The 22213-nt window shown below is 47.1% G+C and overlaps 1 protein-coding gene across 14 annotated transcripts in view; it reads left to right on the top strand.

Annotated features, from left to right (window-relative positions):
* The window catches only part of AOPEP (aminopeptidase O (putative)), a 333405-nt gene that overhangs the window by 178445 nt on the left and 132747 nt on the right, over nt 1-22213 (top strand). For 6 of the 14 annotated variants that reach the window (XM_082697218.1, XM_082697221.1, XM_082697212.1 and 3 more), the window contains 2 exons: nt 8334-8523; nt 12499-12605. The exons of 3 other annotated variants lie outside the window; for them this stretch is intronic. In XM_082697218.1, coding sequence (XP_082553344.1) covers nt 8334-8523; nt 12499-12605 — 297 coding nt within the window. Of the gene's footprint in view, nt 1-8333; nt 8524-12498; nt 12606-14196; nt 15967-21730; nt 21940-22213 lie in introns of those variants that run through there. 5 more of the 14 variants (XM_082697223.1, XM_082697213.1, XM_082697215.1 and 2 more) reach the window with 4 other exon arrangements.

A 22213-nucleotide genomic window follows, 5' to 3' on the forward strand; every position in this document is an offset into this window, starting at 1 on the left:
TGACTTCTGTGGCTTAGTTTATTTGTGTATAAAATGGGGTTGATGATAATAACAATACTGTGCCCATCGTGACCTTGTTGTTAGAACTGAATGGCTTAGTGAAGGTGGAATAAGCAGAATGGTGCCTGGGAGAGAGTAAGCATGTCTTAAGAGTTTATTGGCATCGTTAATAGTTTGTTTTTCCTCTTCTTCCCTCCCCCCACCTCCTTTTTCACCACCATCGGACCAACCATTAGAGACAACCTGAACTCTGCTTCCTCTCATTCTGTCTTCCTAGATCTACCTTTGGTTCAGTTAGAGATCTGATTCTGTTAAGCCATGCCCCAAGGCAGCTTGGCTTTGAAAGCTAGCTGACAGTGTGGCTGTCTAGCAGGAGGACCCTGTCATCTGCATGAACATCTGCTTCAGGACTCACTCCATCCGTCTGCGGTGCCCTGCCGTGCCTGGGCCTCTGGCCGTCCAGACCCGCCTTTTTGCCTCGCGTGTGCTCTCAGCCGCTCCCGGCACAGTACTTAGATATCTTTCTGACCACATCTTGAGATTTCAGATTCCCGGAGTGCCTCTCGGTTGTGGAAGCAACGGGTGACCTCCCCACCCCCACCACCCACCAGTTAACATTTCTGTGTGTTCTTTGGGAAATCCCCACCTTTTCTTTTTCTAGACAAGGAACATGGGAAGACATGATTTGTGGACCTAAAGAGTGTTCACACCGTATTTCAAAGGAAACCCGTGACCACACACTTCTTACCGAGGGTTGTGCAAGCCGCCTGAACATGTTCCTTCAGGAAGCAGCTTCCCATCCTTCCACATGGCCACAAATGACAGACTTATCTGCACAGCGAAAACCAACCGGATGAGCTATTATGGTTCTCAGGCGCGCCATTTTGTTGCTGTTCTGGGAATGAAGCAAAATGCGTTATTTTATTAAATAAAGATTTCCCCTGTATCACAGGGAAAGCTAATTTTATTAGCTCTTTTATGGGAACAAACAACATCACCCTGGTGGGGAGGACGGCAGCAGGAGGGGGACGAGGGAGTGGAGGGAATCACATTTTGTCATCCGTGTGCTCCAGTGGAGGCTGCCAGCGTGTTTTCATTGGTAATTACTTACCAGAAGAGTTCTCCAGATCCTGCAGAAAGTGCACAGCTCTCGGTTCTTAACTAATTTTGTGATTCAAAAGACATGTTTGGCTGCGGTAAATACTGTTCTTATAGTTTTGATATGGGTGGGTCCGTGGTGTCCAAAACCCCGTGTTTGGTAACTTCAAAAAAAGTTGTCTCTGTGTTCTCCTCTGTCAGAAAGCAGAGACCGCTTAGGTGCATGCTACGACTCAGAAGGGAAGAAGTTCAAATACAGTTGGATCGTTCGAATACTAGCCTCTGATTCCTTAGCTTTAAAACCTGAGACATCCACTTGTAGCTTTATTTCACTTTTTAAAGGAGCTGAACCACTAGATACCAATACTGCCACCATCCTCAGGCTGGGTGGCCCGAGCTAGAGGTAGCCAATTCTTAATAACAGGGTGCTAGTGCTGCCCGCATTTAGCACGCAGGGCTGAGGTCTAGATAGCATTCGCAATGGGCGATTTGCCCGGCAGGGTGGAAGGGCAGTGTCCACTGCTCTGCTTTTTGATAGCGAAGTACTCTGCCAAAGATGGCCTCTGTTTTCTTGAGTCAGAAGTGGTCTCTGTTTTGTCGCTGCCGTGCTATTATTTTCCCCATTAGCAATAGGCCTGAGGTCAATGCTAAACCAAATTATGAAGCAGGCAAAAATGTTTCGGTGTCACTGAGTGCTACCCCTTCTTCCCTCCTTGTGCCTCACTAGGAGCCCTCTCTCTCCTAGCTGCCATCTGTGCTCAGCTTTTGAGCATTTCCCCATTTTCCATGAGCATCCATCCTGAACCCTGGTAGGATGCAGATCTCAGTCATTACCACCTCCGTGCGCAATGAAAGCATAAGCTTCTTCCGTACGATAACTGCTTTAAACCAGAGATGAGAAAATTGTAGCCCCTGTCCATAGGTTGGTTGGTTTTGACATGGTGTTTATAAAAATTGCTGCGTATTTCCCCTCTATTGTTTTCTACTTCCCTGTTACAGTTACCTGTTGCCCTACATCCTTATCACTCCCTAATCTACTTCCTTCATCTTGTTATTCACCTCCCAACTTGTCTACTTCCTCCTTCCTTTTGTTATCTGCTTTCTTTGTTTTCTCTGTTTCCCACCTCTCCCTGTCCCCTTCCCCATTTCCGTGTCCCTTTCCGCTTCTCCTTATCTCCTTCCGCACCACCTCCTTGTCTCCTTCCCCCTCCTTATCTCCTTCCCCATCTCCTTGACTCCTTTTCCTTCTCCTTGTCTATTTCCCCCCTCCTTGAGTTTCCCCCTCTTCTTGTATTTTTCCTCCTCTCCTTGTCTGTTTCCCTCATCTCCATGGTTCCTTTTCCCTCTCCTTGTTTATTTCCTGCTCCCCTTTTCCTTCTTCTATTTCCTCATCTCCTTGTCTACTTCCCTCACCTTTTTATCCACTTCCCCCATCTCCCACGTCCCTCAATTTATTATGTTCTTGACTCCTGTCAACCTTTGAGTTTGTGATCTGCTTTAAACCATCTCTTCTTGGGGAAAAAAAAAAAAATCAGGTGGTTGTTCAGGGCAGTGAAACTACTCCCTGTGATATGTGATACTGTAATGGCGTTCACGTTCATACATTAGTCCAAACCAATAGAATATAACACACCAACAGTGATCCTCAATGTAAACTATAGACTGTGATAGTGATGCATCAGTGTAAGTTCATCAATTGCAGTAACAAATGCGCCATTTTGGTGGGGCATGTTGATAGTAGGGGAGGTTAGAAATGTTTGGGTAGAGGGAGTGTATAGGAACTCTCTGTATCCTCTGCTAGTTCTGCTGTAAAGCTAACACTGCTCTAAAAAATAATGTCTTTTTAGGAAAAAGAAACGTTCGGCTTTAGTAAAAATGGGTGGGAGATGTAGGCCAGGGAAAGTCTGGTTTGTTGCTCTTCTTAAACTCCTGGGGAATAGCCTCAGCACCTTTGCACCTGCTTGTCTATCTAAGCATCCCCTTGAAGTGTTTCCTGAGGAACTCCTGGCCTAGGACAGAGTTTGGGAGAATGAGGTGTTACTTCAGGAATTTAGGTCTTTGAGGACATCAGAAGTGGAGTAGTGAGGTTTCCCTTGCTTTGTGCCCTGTCCTTTCCATCATCACTCTACTTCCCTCAAGGAAGAGGCTGAAGCTCTGTGATCAAAAGGTCTGGTAACCTTAGGCCAGTCTGGCTCTGACATAGATATAGGGAACAGAGGTCCCAGGGCATGGCTGGTGGCTTCCCTTGGGTGGACCGTGAAGATGTAGTTCCAACAAGGGCCTCATTGCATCACTGGACTTGAGCTGGCACAGAAGGATGGGAGCCCAGAAATTACAGGTCTAAACACAATGACCCTGGGCCAGTGGATCAGAGTAAGGCTTCAGCGTCAAGACCGTATGAGTAGAAAAACTCCATTACTTGTCAGCTATGTGACCTTGAGCTAGTCACTTTACCTTTTTCTACCTCACTTCTATAATCTGTAAAATGATGATAATAAAATCTATCTCCTGAGGTCATGAGGTAGGTCAAATGGGATGATGTGTGTAACAGACTGTGCCTCAAACCCAGCAAATGCTCAAGTGATAGGAATCTTTAGAAGGAGAGTGCGTTTTTTTGGTAGAAATCTCCGGAATGTGGCCCTGGGCGTTCTCTTAGTCACTCTCTGCTCGGTTTATCTTGGCAGTTTCAGCCAAAATCCATTTAGGTAAATGAGTCGATGTTTTACTGCCTATTTGCCATTCAGAATTTTTAAAGGAAAACTTATACTTAATGCTACCATTTTCTTTCAAACCTAGATCCCACTGTTGATTAGATAGAGTGAGTTTTCTTCCGAGTTTTTAGAGCTGGTTTCTACCTCAAACTCCTGAAAGTCCCTGTCCCCAAAAGAACATTCCCTCATCTTACGTAGCTCCAGTTTGAAGACAACCTTGTGCGGCCCCAGTGGGATGCCAGATGGGGCAAATGGAATGAAACTAGTTCCTACTGAGCGGTCTCAGAGCCAAGAGGGAACAGAGGCTCTCGAGGTCATCTGGGTGTCCCTTTGCCTTTGGGACCACAGATGCATCCCCTACATTAGGCTGATGTAGGAGTGGGAGACTACAGGAATTCACTGCAGAGAAGAGGGGCCCCAAGTTGAGCATTTTGGTTCAAAATGTGTAAACACATAGGTTGAAGTGCTTGGCACGTATCACATCACAGCTTAAGAAGAGAAAACCCATTCTGAATCTTAAGGAGTGGTACCTAGATTTGTCCTCCCTTGCCGATTGCCCCAGGCTACCCTGAGTCCTACTTTGAATTTTCCAAATTAGATGAGCAAGTAATTAAGTCATGCAAGCAAAAGTTGCTTTTCACGGGATCAGGAGACGCTTTAAGCTCTCCAGTTTGACTCTGGGCAAGGGGTGGAAAGGAGCCCCTGTTCCCCTTGTTTCCTGGTTCATCCTTCCTCTCCATAATGGGATATGGAAGTCCACGTATTGTTGAGATTGTGAAAAAGTTTGAATCACTAAGAAGTTCAAGCTTGAGGAGCATAAAAGTTGGTTTCCTGGATGCACTTCCCAGGGATCTGTACAAAAAGTGAATCTGCACTCCCCAGGGAAATTGGGATCAGCTCCAGTATCATGGGAGGGGTGGCCTGGGACTCTTTTTGTCCTCAACCAAAAGCCGGTTCCTGTCCTGCTGGTCCTCCCACAGGCCAAGGCAGCAACACGGAGCTGGAATTGGTAAGTGCTGGATCTCTCCCTGGGCAGCAGGATGGGCCGCGCTGGTCGCATCTCCCTGGACAAAGCTGAAATAAATCACAGAACAGCCCCTGCTTAAGATCTGATGAAATTCTCCATTTCCGCTCCAAATTGAATTCCTCCCGAAGGATTGGAGGTGCTCTTGAGAGTAATGAAGGCACTCCTTCCTCCTCTGCTAGAAGCATGTTTTAAATTAACAGATACAGCCTTCTAATCTGGGTGGGGAGGTAGCTTTAGGAACAGTCTTGAGAAGCTGTTTTCAGGCCAGAAATGGTATTTTTTAATCTCGAGGGGTGAGGCAGCAGACATCCAACACCACATGTACTCCTCTGGAAGGAGCAGCCCTGTTGGTGGTCTCCTGGGAAAGAATGAGAACACGTGTCCTCCTCTGTCCCACTGTCCTCCTCGACCACTTGTAGCAAAAGGGAATTTATGATGGAGCATACAACTCCAGGGGCTGGTGCTTTCTGAGAGTTGAAAGTCCATCTCTTATTTGGGAAAAGTGATAAATTCTGTGAATTAAAAAAAAAGAAACCTGTTTTTAGGATGAAGATATCATTGAAGTGATTATCTTCTGTCCTCTGCAATGATGAATCGACAATTTGACATTTGTAGAGGCAGCTGACACAGGCCCTTTCAGGGGAAAACAAGAAAACCTGTTTTCCAATGGGTCTTGTCAGAGTGAAGACGGATGACCTGCTGGCTGATTAGGACCATGAATAAGGCTCTGAGAACTCGAGAATGTGTGAGGAAACCAGGGGTGAAACTTATAAATCAAGGTTAAGGTAGAAGTAGAAAATTCTAAACATCCATTCTATCTTGAAGGTGGGCAGGAAATAGATTATCTATTCATAAAGGAATATTTAATATTACTCCTTGAAATGAGCTTAAGAGCATTATCCTTTTCCCCACTCACTGTTGAAAAAAGGCAGTGTAAAAAATCCTACTTGACAGGAGAAATTCTGACTTTTAGGGTCGAAAGGAGAGGAGGAAATTCTCCTTGAAAATAAATTCTATTGGTTCTTTTATGTCAGAATTTTGTTAATAGCCCTCGAGAACGGTTATCAAAACCTGACTCCATGTTTTTAATTTAGTTTTAAGAAGGAAGCCATTTCCTTTATAGGGAAATACGACCCCAGAGTAGCCCACAGGTAAAATCCAGCCTCAGAGGGCGGACTCCACTGAAGGAGGATTTAGGGTCTGGTTCTCAACTGGAAAATTGCTTTTCAGGGAGAAGGTCGTGTTTTCCACTGATAATAGGGTCCCTTATATCAAGTGAAACGCCCTTCCTTCCGACCCAGGAGGACATTTCAGCTTTGATCTTTCTCAGAAGACAGTAGGAAGTACAGTTATTCCCCGCTAGAAAGATGGGGCTGGGGATGGGAAGTGGGAGTATAGGATTCCAGCCATGTGGGTCCATCCTGAGCACAGCCAAGACGCACTGGGGCCCGGGACCTGGTGGCGTCCAGGCAGGTGGGGAAGGAGGTCTGATGGAGACAACAAAGGCCATTGGAGGGAAAAGATTAAAGGGCAGGAAAATGCACAGCCATCTCCCCCCCCCCCCCCACCACCACCACCACGCAGCTGCTTTCGTGCATTCCTTCAGGCTCTCTAGACTTTGATATTTGCATAAATGGGCCTTGGCTAGGTTTCCACTCTGGGACAGAACAGAGAGCAGTCACTGCGGACACAGGAGGCTTTCTCTTGGTGATCAGTCTGGCTGTGATTTCAGCCATCAGCTTGTGTAACCTCCCCGGGTTGAGCGGACGGGTCAGCCTCCAGTCCCTGTCACTGGGTGCACACCGTCTGTGTCTCTGGCCTGGAGACCCTTCGGCCGCAGGCAGGCTCGGCTTGGAGCCTGTTTACAAGGCCTGCAGTTACTTCTGTTTTGTTTTAGCCAAAAAGGGTGAAGTGCTGCCAGCAGTATGTCTGGAATGTTATTTACTTGGTACATTTCTGTGGCTTTTCTTTGTAGTGCTGCATAGGCCAGAGCAAAGGGTCATTGACTTGCAGATGCCAGGTTTCGCAGTTTGTCTTCTCCGTGGGGCGACTTTCTCAGTAAGAAGGAGGTTAGCTCCTGTGTCTCTCTGGTCCTTCCTCCCCACCTGCCTTCCTTCCACCAGTGCTCCCTCCCGTCCTCCCCTCTTTCCTGCCGCCCCCCCTTTTCTGAGTGAGTGCACTGAACTACTGTACTCCTCCCTCTCCCGTGTCCTAAATGCCCCGAATGCACTTTTAATTCCTGGGGTTTCTGGTGGACTGCCGAGGGCCTGGCAGGCGCTTTTCATTTGCGTGCCTGCCCTGTTATTATTTCACATGAAAGCTGTCTCTTTTGGCACACATGGCTCCTGTGATTTCAGGGGAGCTCTTGGAGCTGAATGGGCGATGTTGTGCAAGGGAAGTACAGGTGGGGCATTCTCTACTGGTGGCCGTGGGGGCGGATGACAGATCCAAGCAAGGTCCTGGCTTGTGCCGAGCCAAGGTGAGAACACAAGGAAGGAACCAGGGTGCGCGGTTTCTTAATTCGGGAGGTTTCACAACTGTTCAAGTTCAATTGATAGAGGAGAGGTTTTTTTGTTTTGCTTTTTTTGTTTTTTAAAGAGCAAATTCTTCCTTTAGACAAACTGTAAACAAGTCCCAGATCAATGAGCAATGTGGAAGGGGGACGCACGGAAGGTTTTCTGTCCGCTTCTTGTTTTCAGCCTCCCTTTCTCCAACTGCTTCTATGCAGTTCTAATCGTGGTATTTGGGGCTTTAAAACAAGGTATGGAAAATGAGATTAGATAAATCTCTCCAGCTGGTACCAGCCCTGGGGCCGTTTGCACACCTGGGTGGGTTACCTTCACCCTACCCTCTGCCCAAATTTTCTTATGTCATGTGAGTGTATAAGCATCTACAGAGAGATGAGACCTTTGAAAGCTTTGCCTTATGGAGACTCGGACTTTCTCTGAGTCTCTGGGACACCTCGCCCATCCGCGATACCTGTTAGCATGTTCACTCCGTAGCCAGCCCCAGTCTGCGATGGAAAATTTTGGTCCCATTCTTCTCAGCTTTTCCTGTCCTTCTGCATGACTTCTCCATTTGCATGTAAGCTGCCCGGATTTTTGGCTGAAGGGGCTTCTTTGATCACTCTCCTGACAGTATGGCCTTCACATTCTCACACCTGCTCTTCTTTTACAGTCCAGATTTCAGGGTAAATGCTTCCATCGCCTTGTCATTTCTTGGGTATAAAACTTGGGTGCAGGTTACTGATTACGGGTAATAGCCGTTGGATGACGGAGACGACTGCTTGGCACAAACAGCCCCCTGAACCACTGCCAGAAACGTAAACTGCCACTTTATTTATTTCTGAAAGCATCTAAGCTGTGAGCCGATCGGTCATGATCTAGCATGCACATGATAATAACAGGCTCGCGGGGCTGAGAAAGCCGCCCCATGGGGCAGCCGCGAGGGCAGGCTCTAACAAGACTCCCGTGTGTTTTCTCCCCCATTATCCACAGCCCACACATCATCTTCCTCTCTCAGAGCGTCTTGACAGGAACGAGCCATCTGTGTGGGACCCGGCTGTGCCATGAAATCGCTCACGCCTGGTTCGGCCTAGCCATCGGGGCCCGGGACTGGACGGAGGAGTGGCTGAGTGAAGGGTTCGCCACTCACTTGGAAGACGTGTTCTGGGCCGCAGCACAGCAGGTGGGTTTACAGTGACCCTAAACATTTCCGGACCCGGAGTCATAGTCTGTTCACAGGCATCTGTTCACATTCCACAGATCAGGAGAGGGCTTCTTGTGCGCTAGGACTATGCTGGATGCTGGGCCACCGGGGTGGGGGGTGGGGTGGGGGTGTTCTCCCTGTAGGGATGGGTGAGAGGTCAGCAAAGCAGACAAACACATCCCTACCACGTCGGTGGTGAGCACTGTGAAGGCCAGTGAGGCTGAACAGAGTCAGGGGTGATCTCAGTTTTAGAAGGCACCATGAGAAGGGCCCTCTGATGGTGGACATTTGAACAAAGACTAGAATAGAAGGTCATCCCGTGGCATGACCACTGGTTATGGTTGTGGTGATACCACCAACTTGTGTCTAGTTTGTCGTTTGTTTGTTTGTTTTTTAATAATAAGATGAAAATTTACATCAGGAGGCATAATCTCAGATGTCTTCTGGCATGTAATGAAGAATAAAGTGGCTGGTGTCATAGGTTAGGGCATGCCGAGGGCTGAGACAAGCTGGCAGTCTCCTCTGAGCTCGGACTACGGGTGGAGGGGCTGGCAGGAGGGCGTGGTGGAGCCTGGACTCCTGGTTGTTTAAAAGGAAGTTCTAAATCTGGATTTTTACATGAAATTTAGTAATTTAAAAAATCCTATGCCAACTAAACAAACAGCCTCTACTTTAAAGAACTGACTGCCAGTTCTAATGAGGATATGGCAGCTAAACAGCCTCCTGCTTATTTTTCCGTTCCTAATATTTGGTCAGTCTTTTCCCTGCCATCCCCACCCTTTCCATGCTGAATTAGTTAACATTTTCTGAAATCCTCAAGTTTGTGCATACCTGAATGCTTCTGTTCAAGCTCCTCCTGCCTGTTGAAATCCTGTTTATTTCTCACTAACCAGCTCAAGGTCACCTTCTCTGCGTAGCCCAGGCCGATCATTCCACTCACAATACTTACTCTTCTAGAAGCTTTGAACTCCCACGGTATCTAGTGCTTACCTCTTTTGCCTCGCTTCTTCCTTCTCCCTCCTGTCGTCCTCACGTAGACTGCGACCTCTTCCAGAGTGGAGCTGCAGTTTTACTCACCCTCTCACCCCTCTCCGCACCTTGGCCGGCAGCATGTGCACCTGTGTCCCCTGCCACACAGTGAAGAGAGGCCATGTGGCAGATTTAAGCAAGGTGGTGGGGTTTGGTGTCGGACTGGGCAGGGAATCCCAGCCCTGCTGTTGACTGGCTCTGTAGGTTTAGGTGGGTTACATAGCCTCCCTGGCCCTCAGTTTCCTCATTTGGAAAAACACTTATAAGAATTTGCAGACTGGCGCAGCGAATGGGATAATTATGAATGACACATGGAGCTCGTGCAGGAAACGCCGGTTCTCTTTTTCTCCTCTTTCTCTTCGTATTTTCCACCACCTGACTGATGCACAATAGGCACTAAGCAAGGGTTAAATAGGCCAATATAAGCAAGACCCTATCGTCATGTCATCCCTTCTCTGGGATGCTTCTGTCCTGAGACAATCAGATTTCTGCTGTTCTTGGTAATCCGAGTATTTTTCAGGCATCCAACGATGATCTCTCTGTCCTTTACCTGCCATCTCCCCAAAAAGCACTCCTCGTCTCCTTGGCCCCTGCCCACATCTCCAGAGGGTCAGTTCTGAGTCTCATTGCTTAGGTCCTTCTTCTCACTGCCCTGAATAGGGCCATCTTCACTAATAGAGGCATGAAGCCGGTCTGGCCTCATCCCATAGCTGCATACCTTCCATGGGTCTGTTCCCCGCCAGACCTGTAGGGATAAAAGGATGAGTGAGACCCAGCCCTGCTCTGAAAGAGGTCAGAGTTTAACTGTGAAGATAAGAAAAGCATACAGCAGAAGGAAGAAGAAAATAAGTTGGGAGAGAGAGGTAAATACCAAATATTGTATGAGTTCAAAGGTGGGAGAGCTCAGGCCTGAGCAGATCCAGAAAGTCTTTTGGGAGAAGGTGACTTCTGACATGGGCCTCAAAGGTAAAGTAGGAATTGAGGTCTCTCTGCTGCTCCTTTTCCCTTAGCCTGGCATAGGGGACAAGCCACCTCACTATCCTTTAGGGTATAGGCAGTATCTCTTCAAGTTGTGAAAGCACTTTGATCTGAAGTCAAGTGGCCATTCTGGATTCCAGCACAAAGTTTGGAAGCCTTTGCAGAGCATGTCGATCACTCTAGCCCCTTCCTTGAAGGGTGAAACTGAGATGCTGTTGGTTTCTGATGAGTGTCTGCAACAGACCTTCCAAGCTGGACAGAAGGGCTCTTCGGGGCGGGAGAGTGTGAGCTGGCTTACAGGACTCTCCTGGTCAGTGGCGAATACCTCCAGGGAAGAGGGAGTGATGCACATCCAACACTGGGCAGCCCAGACAGACTGTGCTCCGTAGCACTGAATGGTAGCGAACATGGCAAAGTGAGGGAGTGGGAAACCGCTGAACGAGGATAGAGAGTGGTGTTCCATAGGGAGAAGGGAATTGAGTTCATTGCAAGATTACATCACATAACTTGTCATCAACCTGGGTAAGGTCTGACCTCCTTCACAGGTGTCTTAGCTCAGGCTGCTGTAACATAATACCACAAACCGGGCGGGCTTGAACAACACTTGTTTTCCCCTAGTTCTGAAGGCCGGAAGTCCAAGATCAAGGTGCTGACAGGCTTGGATTCCCGTGACACCTTCTTCCCTTGGCTTGGTGGTGGTCACCTCCTCTCTGTGTTCTCCCGTGGCCATTCCTCTGTGCACATATAGAGAGCTCTGGTGTCTCTTCCTTTTCTTGTAAGGCCACCCGTCCTATTGGACCAGGGACCACAATAATAACCTCATCAATTTTAATTACCCCCTTAAAGGTCCCATCTCCAAATACAGTCACATTCGGGGTTAGGGCTTCAACATATGAATTTTCCACTCATGATTCGTTCCCTAGCAACAGGGAACACAGAACCTGTGGCTCATCTGCCTGCTGCTGGCTACTTGGCACCTGTCTCTCCCGAGATAATAGCTTGCTTCCCGCCTGACTATACCCCTCACCATCCTCTAAACACATCATGCTCTTTCCAGGCCCCTTGAACCTTGCACATGCTTTCCTTCTTCCTGAAATTCCTCCTCCCTGGGCTGACTCCTGCTTCCCTTGGGGGGACCAACATAGGCCCCACCACCTCCTCAGGGAAGCCTTCTGACTCACCTGGCTGGCCAGAGAGCATCTCTTCCTTAACCTCTACCACCGCTGTACTCTGATGGCCTGTGTTCTGACAGACTCTGTCCGTAATGGACCCAGGGTCTGGCAGAGACTCGGTAAATACCTGTTGAATCAACTCTAAAGGATCTTTCATTTCCAGAAATGCTTGTTGAGACTGACATGTCCCTCCCAGGTGGCTGTTCTAGTGCCCTCCCTTACGGAGGCTTGAGCCGTGGGGCCTCATGAGCCCGGCGGCCGCGGCCCATTCTCGCCAGCAGGCCAGGGTGTGATGGCGTCCCCCTCCCCCAGAGTGAGTCCAGGCAGTACACTTGGGTTATATGCAAACAGAATCATCTGGGCCGCATTAGCAGGCTCCACTGTAAACAGCCCTTAACCAAACCGAGGGCTGGGAAAAGTAGGAGGTAAATGGAGGGGCCAGTCCCCACCCTGTGCAGCAAGACAGAGCTGCAAAGGGCTGGAAGGACTCAGTGGAAACGACCCTTTACGGAAGCCTACCTTTTCTGGGCCCCCTGGGTGTGTGAGGCCGACAACCCGGCACAGCGCCATCACCAGCAGAAGAGCGAGGGGCTGAGTCTTCGTGTGAGGACCTCCCAGACCCCTTGCCCCTCAGACTTTTCTGATGGGGTGCCAGGCACAGTGTTTTCACCCTGAAACTGAGCAAGCTGCTCTGTTGGGCGGCTGTGACCCTGCACGAGGACAACAGTGACTGTGTTCTGTGCGCATGTGTTTGTGTGTCTGTGGCCCTGAGCAGCTGGCCCCCCACGAGGCGCAGGAGCAGCAGGAGCTGAAGGCATGTCTGCGCTGGCTTCGCCTCCAGGACGAAGTGCGGAACTCCCCCCAGGAAATGCAGGTGCTGAGGTAAAGCGCCATGAGCTCTCTTCCCCTTCTCTCCCTTTGTCCCCCACCTCTTTTCCTTCAAGATGGGCATCGGGGCCATCTATTAGATCTGCTGTGTTTCCTTCTTAAATCACGTTGGGTTACGTCACCCATCCTCCCAGGGACATGATTGCCCTATTTGAAGTCCTTCAGGGCCGGCGTTTGGATTTGCCTTCTGACGTTTCCTGGTGTCTCTGCTGAGGAAACACGGACACAAGGCCATTTCCAGGACCAGGACTTGTTTGAAGTTCTAATAGTCACTTGGTGTGGTGATTGAGGACTTGGACAAGGCGGGGGTTTGGTAGCCTGACAGACAGTAACCCTTTAAAGCCAAAAGAACAACAGCAACAGCTATAACAGCCCTTTAGGAAAATACTGATTCCGAAGTGTTTAGTAGTAACAGATATTGGTGTCAGTGGGCCCTTTTGTTTTGGGTCCTCCCAGCAGGAGGCCACTCCCATGCGTGGGGAAGCTTCTACTCCCGGCTCCTGTGTGTGGTATCCACGTGTGTCTTGCCGCACTTACTTGTAGGATTACTTCTTGCCATTTTTTCCAGTTCTGCCCCTCTGCTTTGCTTGTTTTCTTCATTTCTCTAAATAGTTACTTATCTGCAAGCCCAAGCCTAGGCCCCAGGAATACTGCGATTATTATGACAATAGAAGCTTTGGTCCTGCCCCCTCTCCACAACAGCCAGGGGTGTGGAATCTGCCCTCAGACAGGTGGGGAGACAGCCATCCAACAGTGCCCCCCCCCCCCGCCCAGTGTAGATGTCAAGGCCAGTCTATCTTTGGGGCAGAAGCCAGCCTGAACCAGTTTGGTTGTTTGTTTTTATTTTCATTTATTTATTTATTTAGTTTTTGTAAAGATTTTCTTTTAGTTATTTGTCAGAGAGAAAGAGAGCGCAAGCAGGCAGAGTGGCAGGCAGAGGCAGAGGGAGAAGCAGGTTCTCTGCTGAGCAAGGAGCTCCCAGGACCCTGGGGTCACGACTCGAGTCAAAGGGAGATGCTTAACTGACTGAGCCACCCAGGCGTCCCAGTTGTTTATTTTTAAATAACCACCCCCCCCCCGACTCCAGGGACGCTGGCTGGTGCTTTTGTGCAGCATGGCTGCATGGGGTGTGGCCACTCTGGTGGGTCTTTGGTCATTGAGTGTGGCGAAGAGGGAGATGAGAGCATCCAGAATAATTCTAGGCTTTTGACTTGAGCCGCTGCATAGACGGTGAGGCCATTTGGTGAGACCTCCAAGACATCGGAAGGAAAAGCCAAAGTCCCAGTTTTGTTAGACGTTAAGTTTGGGGAGCTCGGGAAATCGGTGTGGCGAGAGGGTGGGGTGTCGCCGTGAACGTTAGTTGATGAAATGTGCTCTTGGGTTATAAGCAGGCTAGCCGCACACGGGGAAGTCAGTACGCACATGCGGAGAGCCTTCTCTGTGGACTGGGTGGAGCTGTGATCAACCCTGCCGGCCCTGATGGCCAGGAGCTTTTCCTGTGTGTGTAGAGCTGGTAGAAGAATATGCTATTTTTAGACCCTTGTGCTGGAAAGCTTATTATGGCATTTGTTTTTCTTTTTCTTAGTATTCAGAAATTGTGTTTGCCTAAATTTAGGCTAACCATGAAATGACTGCATTTGGAAGATTTGTTGCACATCGGTATGGAAACTCTTGTTATCGGCTGTGCTTACAATGAAGAGGAAATGCTTCTGAACCTGCACCGAATTATATAGTCAAGGTTTAGTTTACTCCCATCCTTTAGAATTCTCCCTTAAATGGACATAGAGAGCCTAGAAATTACTGAAAGTGGGAGAAAAAAAAAGAATGAGAGTTATAAAAATTTATCCTCAGATTTTATTTTGGCGTCATATGCAAATAAGACCTTGGGAAAGAAGTCACTTATAACAAGACAGTAATCAAAGATGCTGTTTCCACCCCCTCCTTAAGATAGCCCATGGCCTTGAAATGATGGATCAAGAACAATTTAGAAGTCTTGGTTTGTGTCTTGATATGTTCCTCATGCCTTGGTGTTGACAGAGAAAATAGAAACTTCTCTTACTCATCTTTGTAGCAGCTTTCAACATGGTCGACCACTCCCTCCTTCTAAAAACACTTTCTTCTTTGGGCTTCTGTGTCACACTCTCCTGGGTTTCCTTCTGCTCTGCTGCCAGTCCTTCCCCAACTCTCCTGCTGGCTAGTCAGCATCTTCACTTAGATGACTCATAGCTCAGAAAGAGGGATTAAGGGGTCCAGCATCACGCAACCAATCCAGAGCAGAACAGAAATTGGAATCCAGGGATTGAAACGACCTTCTTTTCCCTACACACTTTCTCTCTGCCTTTAAGGAACTCCGTTAAAAACAAAAACAAAAACCTGCTGCAGGTATCTTGAACGGTGGAAGGACGTGAAGGCCAGAGTTAATGAAAAGTGTCCTTGGACCAAGTATCTTTGTCTTTTGACACATGAGTGCATGCGTCTGATTATTTTGCTAGCTATCAGGGAAAAAAGAAAACCTGACATTGTGTTGATTACAGATATTGGAGTATTAACAAAGTGAGAAGAGGAAGAACTAAAATTGCACTTGGCTCTGGCTTGCTAATTTTAGTCATTTACAAGAACTGTTTCCCAGTCGTGTCTTCCATATATCCAGTGTTGAGCATGGCTCTCATCAGATGTGTCCTGGATTGACTTAGTTGTGAGATTCATTTGGTTACAACAGTTCCTGTGTTTTCCTTCTCAGCCTTTCTTGGCTGGGAAGCCTTTAACGTGGCTGCAGGCTCTTGAGGCCTGGTGATTTGCTCAGAAGGTTAGGGGGTCACATTACTGACTCCACGCCTTTTCTCATTTGTTAATTATTAAAGACGCTTTTCCCGTAGACCAGACCCTAGTGGCTCTCCTCCGACTCTCCCTCACTTGTCCACTGACCCTGGGCACAACTGTGTGCCAGGCGAAGCTGATCTTGCTGCTATCCTACTCTGCCTGGCTGCCACCACTCTGCTCTCCTCTTGTTTCCACCCCCACCCTACCCTTGACCTTGCAGCAGTGGTGACTCTTGCCTGGGAAGATGCGAAGGGCCTTCTGCAAGGCTCTCGTGCCTCTGTTCCCCGGGGCACTGTAGGATTCCTGCGTTCTCTCTCTAAAGTGCTTTACTCTGCATTAGCTAGCTTTACTCTGACAGGCCTGTGGGCTGGAAGAGCTACGGTGGCAGGGTCAGAATAAATTGCTGTTGGTTTTTTATTCTTTGTGATTTATTATCACTTCCCCTCTTTTCTGGATTCATTGTTAAAGTTGGGCTCGTGCTGACAAAAATGTGAAAATATATCACGTTGAGGGGCGCCGACAGGCCCCAAATCCAGTGTGGCTCTTTCTTCTAGCTACTGCTTTCACAAGACGACAGAACTCTGGAGAAGCGCAGAGAGCTTCTCCTGCCTTCCTCATAAGTGCCTCATTCCCTGGTCATATTATGATTCCCAGGGAAGTCCCAACTAGGCAAGTCTCCACGGACAAAATGTGATCTGCATGCCACAGGCTCTGTGAGTTTGCATGATGCCTAAGTACTGTATGTTCCACTTAAAACTATAAGACTTTAGGGGCGCCTGGGTGGTTCAGTCATCTGCCTTGGCTCAGGTCATGATCCCAAGGTCTGGGGATCGAGCCCCGCTTCGGGCTCCCTGCTCAGTGTGGAGCCTGCTTCTCCCTCTGCCCTCCCCCTGCTCATGCTCTGCACCCCCCGCCCACTCTCTCAAATAAATAAATAAAATCTTGAAAAATAAACAATAAGACTTTTGAAGTTAGTCTACATGTATACCTCTAGTATACATGAAGCTTTCACCTCGGAAGTTTTTCTCAAAATTTTTATTTCTGATCCTTGAAGAACATAGCAATATTTTCCCACCCACATGTGGGAACTCATCCACTCGCAGCCACCCAAACCTGCCTCGTGGGAAAGCTTCCCTCCTTTGAGAGTCCCTTGCCGCTGCCACATACCCACCTCTAGCCCAGGGCCCAGGCCCTGCTGCTCCTCCATCCTGGGGTCCCAGAGTCCCAGTATGCCCACTTCAGGCTCCACCGGCCCTGCAGGCTGCGAACAAATCCTTTCCCTCTTCCCTAGACAGCTCCCTTCCCCATGGCCTTTAGTATCCATCCTCCCTTCCCCGCTCTTCGTGCCTTCACTTGCCTCCCGTCCCCCAGGAAAAACGGAGGCCATCAGCCATGTTCTTCCTTCAGTTCTATAAACACATCAACATCCACAACTCTCTGACTTCTCAGAAGCCCGAGAGATAACTTACAGGTCTCAGTGTAACTAGAGACACATTTCTAGTTCCAGAGGTGGCAGTGGAAATGTGCACGCATTGATGCAAATCTAGAACTTATATATATCTAAGTGAGCTTTAGACCCTCTGCTCATGAGGAAGAAGGGAAGGAGGGATCCATATATGAAGGGAGAAGGAAGCTCACATCACTTTGGACCATGGGCCAGGGTCATGAGTCTAGGGAAACTATACTTTTTTCCTGAGGTCATTTTGCCCTTCTGGTCACCAGGTTCTGTAAACATATTCCAGTCTTTATATTACTGCAACTCCTCTGCTTTGTTTGGTACTATTGATGACTCTTCTGTTCTGGGAATCTGTCACCTGGCTCTCATGAGCAGGGAGAGAAGCAGAGGGAGAAGCAGGCTCCCCGCCAAGCAGAGAGCCTGAAGCAGGGCTCAGTCCCCGGAGCCCGGGATCATTGCTCTTGCCATCATTTGCTTTCACCCCCTAGCTGCCCGCAGTATCAGTTTTCTAGGGCTTCTGTAACAAGCTACCACAGGCCGGTATGTGCAAATGTACTTCTTACACTTCTGGAGGCTTAAAGTCCAAGATCGAGGGGTCAACAGGCTTGCCTTCTTCTGCAGCCTCTCTCCTTGCCCCTTCTCGTTGAGTCCTCATGCAGTACCCCCTCGGCGTGTCTGCCCTCCTGGTGTCCCTTTGTACGTCTGCATCGCCTCTTTTTGTAAAGGGTACCAAGGAAATGCTTCATTTTAACTGACCTCACTCTTTTAAAGGCCCTGTCTCTAAATGGAGTCACCTTCTAAGGTACTCAGCATTAGGGCTTCCACGTAAAAACTTTGAAGAGCTATAATGCGGCCCATAACATCTACTGTCTACTTGCTCTTTCTTACCTCCTTGTCTTGTCTTCAAGTTGTCTCTATTAGAATAGCCTCCCCTTGTCACATGACTCCGAATCATCACAATTCGGCACACATATCACTGCGTTCCAGAAGTCTCAGGCTCTCGCCTGACAAGATAGGCACATGACCCTCATCTCTACTTCCTAAATGCTCCGGTTATGCCTCCATCCCTGATCGTACTATGTCATTAGACAATTATATTTAGAAAGAATCAAGTTATGTTGTCAATATTTGACCATTTTTAACCAACGGAAACAGCAGTCTCATATGATCTAACTTAATGCATCTTTATTCTGGGTCATGAGCCTTTTGAACCCAGGGACTATGTCTTCCTTACCTTTGTTTCCCACAAGGTTGGGCACTGAATGGGTACTTGATACATGTTGAAGAAATGAACGTCATAGATGACACAGCCTCCATCCCTGAGATTTCTATATTATTTACATAGAGTTGAAATACTGGTCACAAGACAGTAGATAGAAAAACCCTAGGCTGTGTCCTCAGAGTTCTTAGGACCGAGAGGTTACTATTGGTAGGCTTAGCTAGAAAGGGCAACTGGGAAGGTGTGAGGTTTAAGTTGGGATGGTAAGAAGGGCTAACATTGAGACTGGGAAAGAGCTGGAAGGAAGAAAATTCAAGGAGCAAAGCCTGGCAGGCATATACAATAGATTATTTGTGGAAATGCGCCATTAGTGAGAATGAGCTTCCTGGAGAGAATAAACATCAGGAACCCGTGAGACCAAAGGGGCGAGGGAAGGACAGGCTAAGTAATGGAGTTCCCTAGAGGCCAGATTCAAGATTTTGCATGTGACCGTCCGGGCACTGAGGAGCTATTTTCAGTTCCAGGAATGACATAATGAAATGGGAGTTCTGGGAAGATTACCGAGCCTGTGAGATCATGCATGATCAGAGATACAGAGTCTCCAAGCCAGATGGAATTGGGTAGCCATTTCAGGAAGCCACACCTGGGTTTAGAAGAGCTTGGGATGCTCTTCCCAGTTGGCTCATTGGGTGATATTCAAAACTGGTTGAAGTGTCAATACAGCTTCAGAGAAGGCTTCTAATAATATGATGTAAAGCGTTCTCTGATGGCAGATAAGAACTGACCCACGAAAGGAAGTGGTTGAATTTGTGGGCTTTGTGAAGTTTGTTATGTATGACTATAACAGAGTGAAAGGCAACAGTCCCAGTTCCTTCTTGGCCAAAGCCTGATCTGTCCTGCCTCATTTTAGAGAAAAATCGTCTGAGAATGCAGGCCTGGGCTCTCTCCAGAGCTTGTAGGTCTTCAGATCTCAAGCCAGGAGGGTAGTCTAGGGTTTAGAGACCAAGCTTGGAAGCCGGAGTGCCTGGATTTGAGTGCCATCTTGATGCCTCAATTTGCTGTTTGACCTTTGGAAGTTCCACAAGCACAGTGAGCTTTGGTGTCCTCACTATAACATGGGAATTATAACACGGGAATTATAACACAACAGTCTTCTTCAGAGGTGGGTGTGGTGGATAATGTGATGAATACATACAAATCAGTTAGAATACATGTATTGGGTTGAATCACAGAGAATTTCCATTTTGGTGGATCCGAAACGGGTCAGTATTGTCCATTTCCAGGGGTTCATCCTATTGTAAATACTCAACACGTCTTAGGGGCTGGCATCTAGACCCTCTGACACCTGGTCAATGTTTGCTGAATGACAGAGGTCACAAGGACCCAGCCCCCACAGCCAGCCCCACTATCTCTTCCGGTTTCTTCTGGTTTCTATCTCTTTCGCTGTTGCTATCCTCCCCTGACGACCACACAGGCACCCTGCTCCTCTCTCTTTACCCACCAGAGCCTGGAAACACCTACCTTTTCTCTTGACAAGCTTGCAATTCACTAGACTGCCCAAAAAGGTAGTTTTCTTAAGAAGTTAAGAGGATGTTTAAAAAGGGAGAGGGTAAGGGAGGCAAGAGTGCCTGGTTACAAATGAAAAGATAGGATTAAAAGCAAAAACAAACAAAAAAAAAGTTTGAACATTAAACAAAGATGCTCAAACTAATAGCTTGAGGTAAGAATTAACTTGGCAATGCTTCTGAGACAAATGGAATCTTCATACCTTCCTGGAACGTACTTCTGGTCTAATCTTTACATTAGGGCCCTGCTGGTGTCCCCTCTGGCTCCACTCCATACAATTTCCCCGGCATTCTATACAGAATCTGACCACGACCCTGAGAAGAAAACACTCCTTGTCTCCTCTATGACTTCGGGTTCCAGCCACTGAAACTGGCCTGCACGGTTCCTGACGTCTCCTCCTGTGTATCTGGCACTTCCTAACCTCCACTCCATCCCTTAGGCCCAGGACCCCCTTCACCGTCATTGTTTCTGTCTAGTTCTCTTTTTTAGAACTACACTCACTAGCAAGCTAGCTATGTAGACAGTTTCTACCCTTTCGTGACAGGACAGGGCTGTAGCTGTGCCAGCATTTTCTGAAAAACTTGAAGGCTCTCAGCTCGCCAGAAACAAAATCTGCGCTTTCCTGTTGTTTCGAAGACCAGCTCTATCCCCCTGAGCTGCCCACTCAATTCCTGTTTCCTGTTGGAGGGACTCCCTCAATTCTCACTTCTTTTACCCGGCAAGGATGACAGACATGTCCTGAATATTTGAACTCAAATAACACTCCCTGTTCATTTTTCTAGACCATTCCCTGGTTACTCATCACTCAGGTATTTCTAAGGGAGGGATGGAATTCTCCTTGATAGGTCTTTAATTACATATTTACTGTACACAGTGTTTCATTTTTGCAATTACATTTGGTAGGGGTTTTTAAGTCTAAAAAAACATAAAGAAGAAATAAAACAGTTCATAATCACTGCTTAGTTAAAAGTGCATAACAGGAAAATCCAAACAAATTTAGAAAGATGTACAATTTCATCCCCACCGTTGGAGTCTTTGCCTTAAGATAATCCCTGCTAGCATTTTCTTGTGAATCCTTCTGAAAATTAATTTTTTAAGTATGTATGCATACTTCTGTATTGCCCTGTGTGGCGCTGATTCATTATAACCCCACTTGCCTGTGAAATATTTTCCTTAAAAAATAATTCGAATACCTAAACTGATCTATAATAATTCACTCTTATTTTGCCCTTCCTTTGAGGACATTTCATTCACCTAGCCGGTCCTAGTATGATATACATTACATTCTTGGCTAATGAATGTTAGTTTCCCATTGAGAAAAACTCTCATCCTCAATGAATCCTTCCCCCTAACATGGCCATTTTGTTTGTGTTTTGGCCAATAGTTCTGACCCAGAATGACTGACCAAAAAATAATGCAGGTATTTGCCTGGACCTGCTACAAAGACCCAAAAGAAGAATATTCTGCTACACTTTAAAATGTACTCTATAAAAAAATGACTTCTTCCTCTTCCATGTCAGCAGTTGAGGAGAGAAAGAATGGAAAAGAGGGATTATGCTTCCACTCAAGATTGCACTGGAGGTTCTAGCCAAGGCAGTTAGGCAAGAAAGTGAAATAGAAGGCATCCAGCTTGGAAAGGAAGTAAAACTGTCTCTTTTCCTAGATAACATTATGTTATATGCAGGAAATCCTAAGAATCCTCCCTGCAAAAAAACTCTTAGAACTAATCACAAGTTCAGTAAGGTTACAGGATACAAGGTCAATAAATAGAAGTTTGGACAGGTATAAATAATCTGAAAATGAAATCAGGAAAACAAATTCATTTATAATAACATAAAAATAATTAAATACTTAGGAATAAATTTAACACAGAAGTGCAACGCATATACTGGAAACTACAAAACATTGCTAAAAGAAATTAAAGAAGAGCCAAATAAATGGAAAAACATCTTGCAGTTCACGAGTTGGAAGACTGAAGATTGATAAAATGACAGTACTCCCTGTACTGACCTATGGAGCCAGTGTCAGAATTTCAGCTGCCCATTTTTTTTTTTGCAGAAATGGACAAGCTGATCCTGAAGTTCATACGGAAATTCAAGGGATCCAGAACGAATAGCTAAAATAGTCTTGAAGAATAACAAAGGGTGAGGACTCACCCTTCCCAATTCCAATACTTAGCACAGAGCTACAGTAATCACCATAGTGTGATACTGGCATAAGGTCAGACATGTAGACTAATGGAAGAAAATTAAAAGCCTAGAAACAAACTCTTCTTTCTTTTATGGTCAGTTTTTTTTTTATGGGTGCCAAGACCGTTCAGTGAACGAAAGAATAGTCTTTTCAACAAATGGCCATGGGACAACTGGATATCCACATACAGAAGAATGAAGTTAGACCTTCTGCTTCATGCCACATACAAAAACCAACTCAAAATGGATCAAAGACCCACATATAAGAGTGGAAACTATAAAACTGTTAGACAAAAATCATAGGTATGAGTCTTCATGGCCTTTGGAATAGGCACCAGTTTCTTAAACCTAA

This window comes from Mustela nivalis, assembly GCF_964662115.1.
Source record: "Mustela nivalis genome assembly, chromosome: 13".
NCBI lineage: Eukaryota > Metazoa > Chordata > Mammalia > Carnivora > Mustelidae > Mustela > Mustela nivalis.